At 46.5% G+C, this 10,061-nt stretch overlaps 1 protein-coding gene across 1 annotated transcript; it reads left to right on the top strand.

Moving 5' to 3' along the window:
* Nucleotides 1–2,198: 2,198 nt before the first annotated feature.
* On the top strand, nt 2,199–9,657 carry myoc (myocilin). The gene is given in 6 exon segments (XM_030050391.1): nt 2,199–2,565; nt 2,568–2,996; nt 6,924–6,989; nt 7,129–7,221; nt 8,157–8,368; nt 8,479–9,657. Coding segments are annotated over 6 exon segments (1,452 nt in total). The 5' UTR covers nt 2,199–2,495; the 3' UTR covers nt 9,061–9,657.
* Nucleotides 9,658–10,061: the final 404 nt, after the last annotated feature.

Raw genomic sequence — 10,061 nt, 5'->3', positions numbered from 1 at the left:
GCCTCCTCTCATCAATCACCACAACATCACAACAATTAGATCAGATTCTGTTTTAAAGCTAGGTAAATCTACCCACTGTAACACCTAAATCATATGCTTTTGTAAAACAATCTTCACTGCAAAAATTCAAAATCTTACCAAGAATATTTGTCTTATTTCGAGTCAAAATGTCTTATTTCTAGTCAAAATATCCCATTACACTTAAAATAAGATATGATCACCTAAGAAATAACTTTAGACAATTTTCACTTGTTTCAAACTAATTTCACTTGTTTCAAGTGAATTTTCACTTGTTCCACTGGCAAATTTTGCAAATGAAAAAGCAAATTTTCACTTGTTTCAAGTGAATTTTTACCTGTTCCACTGGCAAATTTTGCCAATGAAACAAAAACAAATTTTCACTTGTTTCAAGTGAATTTTCACTTGAAACAAATTACTTCTGAGTTGATTATTTTAAGTGTAATGAGATATTTTGACTAGAAATAAGACATTTTGACTTGAAATAAGACAAATATTCTTGGTAAGTTTTTGAGTTTTTGCAGTGATACACTGCCAAATGTCTGTAAACAAGTACAGACAGCGCCAGGAGAAGCATATGCTGGCCTCAGCCTGCAAGGGGAGGTGTGTGTTTGCAGGAATATGTACAGTAGTTTGTGCTGACCTTGCTCACCCCTGGCGTGCCTCACTGGAATACCTCTCTTCCCCCCTTACATCCTCTGCACCCTTTGCACTCCAGCCTCCCCGCAGGGAAGGATTTGGGTCAAGGGATGTTTTGGGGATAAGGGTGGCCTGGGAGGTCAGCAGAGATGAATGGATGAGGAGTGTGAACGTATCACTTGGAGAGGAGAGGCGGAGGGAAAAGAGGGGAGAACTAAACGAGAGGAGGGCAGGATATGAAAGTAAAAGTGAGAAAAGGAAAAAAAGGTGCATGGGCGTGTGTACACCTGCCTTCTTGCTTGCCTCTTTGAGCGTGTGAATCGCTATTTCGACTCTTTCATCCTGTCTCACCGAAAATAAACAGGGGATCATACTCAACCATATTGCATGACAGTGAGAGAACTGAGCCTAGCGGGCAGCAGTTCAATGTGTCTGTGATATTGTGTTAAAGCAAAGAGACGGGAGAGGAGAGAGGGAGGGAGGGGAGAGAGCAAGATATCTATTTAGGCAGTGAGTGGCAGAGAGTGGGCATCGGGACGAGTATCCCAGTGACGGGTGACTCAGAGTACATGTTACAACAAATACAAAGATAAAAATTGCAGTAGGATGAGTGGAAAAGCACCTGGCAGATCTACAAAGAAACAGAAACACTGATCTCATTTCACCTCACCTCATCATAACAAGCCTTGCTCCACTTTCGGGGACCCGGGGCATGGCGGGGTCAGGCCTAGTTATCCAGTTATCGATCTGCTTGCACCCCCGACCCTTCATAATGATGGCCCTTATTGCCCGCTTGCGTCACATTCTGGCCCCCTACCAGCCTGAAATGTGACACCGTCTCCTCTGGAGGTAATTGTATCCAATGTGGCCTGGCTCTGCCTGCCTGCCTGCCTGCCTGGTTGCCTGGCTGGCTGGGGCCAAAGCTCAGCTAGATGCCCACAGACCCACAGGACCGCCTCTAAAGTCAAGCCAGGGCTATATGTCAGAACAACTGAGACATGCATGCGTGTATATTCAGGACACATTTGGGGGCATTTTCACAGATGAGAAATTTATGAATGAGGACATTGTCCAGCTGGATTATACAAATTAAAAATCCAGAGCTGTCATGTTGGACTCTCAACTTCAGCAGAAACACTGTTTTTGTAAAAAAGACAGACAAGCATGCATGCAAGTACATGTGCACAATTAAGAACACATAATTACAACCACACACACACACACACACACACACACACACACACACACACACACACACACACACACACAGGAAAACTGATGTTTTTGTTGTTGAGACAATCCCCCAAAGCACACAGCATCCTATTACTCCCACTTTTCTCCTTCCCAGCTTCTCTACCTCCTTCTCCCTCCCATTCTCCTCCCTACCCCTTGCCTCTGATTTCCCCCCTCCCCCAAACCTCTCCCTTTCTCCCCTCCCTCCCTTTCACCTCTCCCCTCTTCGCCTGTTTCCCTCCTTCCCTCCCCTCTGAACTGTATAAATATCTGTGAGCTGTTGGGAAGAGCTCAGTGTTACGGACCTGTCCACAGAGGAGAGAGAGAGACTGAGAACAGCAAGAGTGGAGGACAGAGGCAACACTGATAACAGCAAGAGATCAAGAAATAATTGAGAGAGGAATCAGAGAGGGGGAAAAACCAAACCAGAGGCATCCCGGAGAAACTGGGAGTCAGTAAAAGGTTTATAAGAAGAAATCCAGGTGAAAAAGAATATTAGAGAGAATAGAAGAAAGAGAACTTCCAGGTGGTGAAAGAAAGAAAGTCTTTTAAACTAAATATTTACAGAGAGTCTTACCTGCCTGAGTAGAAGGATACCCACCAGCATGTTCCTCCTCCTGTCTATGTGCATGTGCGCAACTCCTGTTGGAGGTGCAGCACAGGACCGAGCCAGCCTGTGGAGGGGAATGACCGTAGCGGGCGTTGCCACTACACCTTCTCGGTGCCCAGCCCGACTGAGGCCAGCTGCCCTCAAAGTGGAGGCCCCGAAGTGGAAGGCCTAAAGGCCAGACTCGGCCTGCTGGAGGTGCTTGTGTCCAGGCTGACAGGAGGGGAGATGGGGGTTCCTGGAGCTGGAGCCGGGACTGTGAGCCAGAACGCCCAGTCATCCCAGCTGCAGCAGGCTCTGAACCAGGCGGTGGGAGAGAGGAACCTGCTGCAGGGGGAGAAAGAGCGTCTAGAGAGGGAGCTGGAGGGACTGCAGCGGAGGATGGAGGAGATGAGGAGGGAGACAGAGAGGCTGAGGAACAGACCCTGTCCACCACAGACCCCGATGGTGCCACCCAGCAGCCCACTGCAGGACAGTAGCCTCATGAGACCTGCAGGAGGTAGGACACACACTACTGTTCAAAAAAACACCTCAAACACAAATTTCAATGCATGTAACTTTACAACAATTTACATTTTTATGCTTCTGTATTTTACAGACAAATGTATATATATATATATACTCATAAATAAATCTGCACTATCCATTGTGCAATTAAGATGTCCAACCTGAAGAAGTAATTGCCTGCAGACAGCTGGTCTCTCTTGGGTCAGTTCTGGCAGACATCTTTTTCTCTGCTGAAAGATGTATGCTGTGCCTGATGGGTTAACTTGGACAGAAAGCTGATGACACACAAACCTCATGTCTGTATGGAATGCCATGCACATGTAGAGCAACACAAAACACCAGTGGCTCGTACAGGCAAGGGGATTCCATGTTTGTGTCTGTGTCCGTGTGTATGGGTGTGTGTGTGTGTGTGTGTGTGTGTGTGGTTTGAGAGGAAGGCTTAGGGATGATTAAGCCCTTCTGATATCTAGCGGCTCTCTGTGCACTGATGGTGTCGAGGAGCAACAGAGGTGATAAAAGCTCAAGTTCCTCCTGCTGTCTGCTTTATGGTTGATATTAATTCCCCTAAAGAGATGGGGGAGAATGTGTGTTTGTGTGTGTGTGTGTGTTTTGAAGGCCACACAAGTCTACTCTGTGGAGGGACGTGGTTCAGGTTTCTGCTCCCTACTTCCTGTCTGTTTTTAGGGGCGAGTGTGACAAGCCAGAGAGGGTGGGATTAGTATTTATGACCAGATGCAGCTTTATGACTGGCGTTTCCCCCCTGCATGGCGGGCAGGGTGCAAAGAAATGGCCCTGGTGGGGCAGGAGAAGGGGGCCGTTGAAATGCGATGCGGGCTCTGGACGAGGAGGTTCCATGCCCAGGTCTCACCTTGGGGCTTTTGATGACGCCAGACACAGAGACCTTGGTGAGCCGGGGGTGGAGGGGCTTGGAGACAAGGACACCACACTTCTAAGGGTGCTATTGAAGATTTGTAGTTGCCTTGGTGCCAGGAAGGTTAAGCTCTGGTATTCTGTGTGTTTGCACTGACCAAACATCCCTCTAATTAGTCTGTGCACTCCTCTATTCATCCACCCTCTCCTGTTGTTCACCCTCCCCCTTCCCTTTTCAACTTAAGCCACCCCATCCACACCACTGTTTGCTCTCCCTGCTCGATGGCTTGTACAGCTGAGATTCCCAGCCACAGTAAATCCTCCCTGTTCACTATCCTAACTTGGTCCCCTGCAGTAGGATAGTCTATATATTTTCCTGCATACTCCCAGGTTATCTGCTTAGCTCCTCATGTTAGCACCTGCAGACTAAAACACACACAGAGGGGCTCTTGGGTGAGTGGCAGCCGGAGAAGAGATCATAGCCGCTGGAAGAAACACATCACCAGGAAGGGAGAAGATAAAAAGTAAAACCATTTGGGCAAACATGGACGTGGAAGTGGAGCGTGTGTAAGCATGTCTGTGTTGTCCTTTGTGTGTGTGTGTGTGTGTGTGTGTGTGTGTGTGTGTGTGTGCTAAAACCATCCTCATGGCTAGACGAGGTCTGTTTGACCTGACGAATTACCCAGTAAGGAAAATGCAAACAAAACATAAATCTCTTGAAGACCTTCTCAGATGGATGAGACGTTAAGTGGCGTTTTAATAATAATAAACCTTCATGCAGAATATGCTTAAGTGAAGACAAAGCTAGCCATCAGGCCTAGGCTTGACAACGTTTTTTTTTTTTTTTTTTTTTTTATTGAGTCCTTTCATTGAGGAGATAAATAATCTCTTCTACAAAGAAACTGACCCCAAAAAAGCAGAATCAATACAAATTTAAAGCTGTAATAAATAGACAGCATACACCAATGTACAGAATAAAAAAATGCAATTGAATTTAACATATGAAACTTTGCTATTTAAGCCCTTAAAAGGCAGCAGTCCAGTAACAAAGCAGCAGGATCAAGGGCCCTGGCCCACATAAATCCTGTCTAAAAAAAAAGCATCATTATGTCTGCACCAAGATCTTTCATATCCAGTCTGAAAGGAGAGACCAGCTATTTCAGTTTTAAATCATTCTGTCCCATGATGACAGAGCAGAGTGTGCACCAAAGACGGTCATTTTTACCGTTGTCACCATATTTTTAGCCGTAAATTTTACTTTCAGTTTCTTAAGGCTTTGCTGGGTATGTGACCTGAAGGAAAAGCAACTAATGGTTAGAAGTACTTACAAGATTTAATAGTTTCAGTCACTTTGCTTGCCTTGGTAACAAATAGAAAGCTTATGTGGCCAGGTTTTGCAATCTGTAAACATGTATTTTTTCTTTCATTAGTATTCAGAACAAGTTTTGGTAGATGCACTATGACTGTTTGGAGGTTTTCAAAGTAAGGTCTTGGTTGATCAAGATTAGAAACACAACAGTCAACAATACAACAGTCATGAGCAGGTAATATAAATATAAAGATGATGTTGGCCTATTTTACGAAAAGAAATGGCAATTCAGTGCAAGCCAAGCACAGAGGATATCATTGTGACAGTGCTGAACAGAAGCCTGCAGGTGGGCTGGCTGACACGTGCAGGCTGAGGGGGGCTGAGCCGGACCCAACCAGCTCAAATGCCCAAATAAGAGCAAACAAGTCTCCTGAACTCTGTTAGCAGGGGTTGATTAGGCCATTCACTACTGCAGACTGACCCTCCTTGGGGAAATTAGGACTGTGTTTGTAAAGTTCTTGGTGTTCTGCCTATTTTGCAGCGATATCGATCACACACATGTGGTGCGTGCCCACACACACACTCACACACACACACACATACACACACGGGAGCAGACAGTAGAAGAACGTGCCCATTACCTCTGGTGATGAATGGCTTTGTCCTATGGGAACTGCGTCGTGGCTGAAAGGAGTCAGGAGTCAAGTCCCCTTGTAACCTTAAAATAGTCCTGACCCTTTTCTGTTTAAATAGCATATTAACATTTTAAACTTACCTTTTGCCTTTCCAAATATTTCTCTATTAAGATCCTCCTCTCAGAGACCTTTCCATGGGCATCATTCATGCAGCTCACGTTCCTCGTTCCCTGTTACCAACTTCACGCTCCTCTCTATCAACATCAGCCTCCAGATGCAAGCATTTAATGTTCTCTGCATCATTAGGGGTCATTATGCGCCTCCAAGCCCTGCAGACTTCACGTGCGCAAGGATACAAGCAGGCACGTGCTCACACAATGCACACGCATACACATATGAACACATACAGACACACGCACACACACACACACACACACACACATCTGCCCTGCCGTTACAGCTCGTTTTTCCTTTGTAAACACATTATCATGTTTATATTTTCAAGCCTCGGAGAACTGCCATTGTTTAGTTAGCGCAGTAATGGTTTCATGAAGGGGCCAAAGGGGAAAATGAGGACAGTGCTGAGGGATAAATGGGGAGGAGTGGCAGAGTGTGAGGGAAAATAGCAGTGGAGGAATGATGATGGGAGGGAATTTAAAAAAAAAAGTGGAAAGGAGAAGGGCGAATGGAGCGTCATTTATTGGGGCGGCTCTAGCTGAGCTGCTGTGACTGATCGCTGACAGTGATATGAGGGAAGGAACTGGTTTGAAGTTTTGAGGACTTAAGTTTACTGTGTGTATGTGTGTGTGTGTGTGTGTGTGTGTGTGTGTGTGTGTGTTGCGGTGGGCCAGTCCACCGACCGTCTGACTCCAGAGCAGCTGGGAATCCATTCAGAGGTGTTTGTTTCCTGCTGTCACATTCCCTGCTGTCAGTAGTGCCATAGCCAGCAATGGGGCTGTGTGCGCCGTGTGTACAAATTCATCATATTAAAAATGGTGTTTGCTTATTGCACACAATCATCTGCCTCTCTTAAAACCATGGCACACTAAAGTGCAAGGTGTTTTCAGGCCATTGCTAAACTGTGTGCATGCGTTTGTGTGTTTAGGATCCAGTTCTATGTCTCATCTGATGGCCAGGCCCAATCGACAGGGAGACACCAGCAGTTTGACAGGTGACACAGGATTTCAAGTCGCATTGCTCTCACCTTGCACTGTTGTGTATCCAACTTAATCCATCTGTCCTCCACTCTATCCATCCATCCATCTCTCTCTCTGTTTCTCTCTCGCTCTCTCTCTCTCTCCTTCTCGCAGACCCTTCATGGCAGTATGGACCACCAGGATTTCAAGAGCTAAAGGCTGAGGTGACAGAGGTACCTGCTCCTGATGGCCCGGAGGACAACACAGGTCTCTTTTTCTCTCTCTCTCTCTCTCTCTCTCTCACACACACACACCACACACACCACACACACAACACAACCCCCCACTCCACCTCCCCACCCCGTGTCCATCTGACCGCGCAAACATGACCCCCCCCCCCCCACCCCACGCTGACAGCCTCAAAGCAAATACTGCTATTAATACTGCAGCATTTGGGGCGAGAATACCAGAGTCATGCCAATCCTTAGGTATGAAGGCCTGCCTGAGTTTCATGTTTGTTTCATAAATGGAAAGGGAAAGCACCCCTAACAAGGATGTCATATAGAGAATAATTCTTTGGGCCTTCCCCTGCTGGCTGGTCCATGTCCATCGCTTATCCCGCTGAACCGCTCTATCGGGCTTTATTTGGGCATTTTCACATTAAAATACACGTGGAGATGGGGAAAAAAACATGTGCAAGTCATCTAATCGCTGATGAGGCTAAGAAACACAGAGCGCTACCATGGCAACATGTGTATTTATAATGCATATTCATATCTCCCCCTAAATCCGGAGACCACAGAGCATGAGGGTATTTTAGGAGGAGGTAAATATACAGCCTGGCTTATCGTTTTCCCTGTAAATGAAGTAATGGAGAGTTCCTGCCCGGGATGAGTTGTAGCCCAGCTGCCGCTCTGTTGGTGGTGACTCACAGGAAGCTGAGGTTAACAGAGATGTCAGGGCAGCATCTCGGTCTCCGTGATGAGAACCCATCACCTCAACACCTTCATCAGTTCTCGGATAACCTTCGTTGTTCCACATCTCCTCCTCTTCCTCCTCCTTCCAGCAAACACATAAGTTCAGTCGATCCCCTGTCCACCCTATCGCATGTTATGGTGTCTAAATGTCTCACCTTTCTCTGTGTCCTTTCTCCTCCCATTGTCCATGTCTCCTCTGTCTCCCTGCATCTCCATCTCCGTCAGGCTGCGGGGAGCTGGTTTCAGTGGGAGAGCCAGTCACTCACAGGAAGGCTGACACTATAGCTGGTAAATACGGCGTTTGGATGCAGGACCCTGAGGCCGTATCCCCTTATGGCCCTGGCATGGTGTGGCGCATTGACACTGTGGGCTCTGAGGTACGGCAGCTCTTTGGATATGAGGACATGGAGCAACTCTCTAAAGGCTTTCCATCCAAGGTAGGTGGCTGATACTGCACTTACGGTAGCCCAGTCAGGCCAAATGTCATTGACTACCTTCAGTTTCCAACATGGACTACAGTTAATTGCCTCCTGTCGTTTAATGTAAGGTGCTGCTGTTGCCAGAGGCCGTAGAAAGCACTGGTGCCACGATGTACAGAGGCTCCCTGTACTACCAGAGGCGTCGCAGCCGCACCATCATCCGCTATGACCTGTCGTCTGAGACCATCGCAGCCCGTCGTGAGCTGCCCCATGCTGGCTTCCACGGCCAGTTCCCCTACTCCTGGGGAGGCTACACTGACATCGACCTGGCGGTGGACGAGCAGGGGCTGTGGGCCGTCTACTCTACCAATAAGGCCAAGGGAGCCATCGTCATCTCCCAGCTGGACCCGCACAGCCTGGAGGTGAAGAGGAGCTGGGAGACCAACATCAGGAAGAACTCTGTGGCCAACTCCTTCATCATCTGTGGCAGGCTGTACACCGTGGCCAGCTACACAGCACCCAATACCACTATCAACTATGTGTACGACACTGCAAGCAGTGAGGGCAAGGCCGTGGCCATACCCTTCAGAAACAAGTTCCGCTACAACAGCATGATCGACTACAACCCGGCTCAGAGGAAGCTCCTCGCCTGGGACAACTTCCACATCGTGTCCTATGCGGTCAGGCTGGGCCGCCAGCAGCCCAACTGAGGCCGAAAGGGTTTGAGAGACACTAAAATGTGATGGATCAGATGCACCCTAAATCACTGTGGTCAAAGTGACATTCTCTCACCTGTTCCTGCTTCAAAGACTCAGAGCTTCAGAGCATAACCGTGTGGTAGTAGTGGTTAGAGTACGAGACGCCATCATTACCCATCTGTAGAAGAGCCTAACTACCAAACTCCAGAGTGAGAAAGATTTCTAAGTAACGGCGCCCCTTGCAGGTCTGTTCTTGTTTCCAGTGGGAGGCCTTTCGCTGTGGCACGGTCCACAAACATATTTCTAGAGGACTTATTTTTCTACTGTTTATGTCAGATGTATGATTTTGTTATTTTCTTGTTTAACTATAAATTTGATGTCAATACATAATTAAGTTTCACTGGAAAAATGGAGTAAAAAAAATGTATATAATCCACAATGCCATCAAGGCCACTTAATCTGTGGTACTAAGCTTCCTACAGTGTTCCACTGGTGAATAAGTTTATGAAATATATTTCTCTCTCACTCAGCATGTATTTAAACGTTGCATGCACCTGTTCATTGTAGTCATCACATGGAAACGTTCAAATTCATCATGAAATAAACTTGTTCCTTCATGACAAACATTGTTGTCTGTGTGGAATTATATACTTTGACCAAGCAGCCAACTGTATTAGTGGGAAATAAATAAGTAAGTATCCTTATTTTAGCAATCCGGTGCTGACATGCACATGGGCTTTAGTGAATGTCTTAGTGACTCCTAGTGGCCTGATCTGGTCCTTGTTAAATTTAGCTTCAGTGTGGAGTATTAATCAAGCCTTAGGAACTCAGGCACAAAGGCTAAAAAAACAGGCAAAAGAACATTTTTTAACAGTATATTATTTTTATTAGTTTCTGTAACCAAACCAAGAGAATGTAAATAAGACCGTACATATTTTAATACAGCGATGAAACCCCTGTACAAGTAAAACAAAAAAGAAAAACAACAAAAAACCAATCTTTACCCTGCCTCC

Source organism: Myripristis murdjan, chromosome 4 (assembly GCF_902150065.1).
Source record: "Myripristis murdjan chromosome 4, fMyrMur1.1, whole genome shotgun sequence".
In the NCBI taxonomy this organism is placed as follows: domain Eukaryota; kingdom Metazoa; phylum Chordata; class Actinopteri; order Holocentriformes; family Holocentridae; genus Myripristis; species Myripristis murdjan.
The sequence above is the reverse complement of the archived record's forward strand: the minus strand, read 5'-3'. Positions and strand labels throughout refer to the sequence as shown.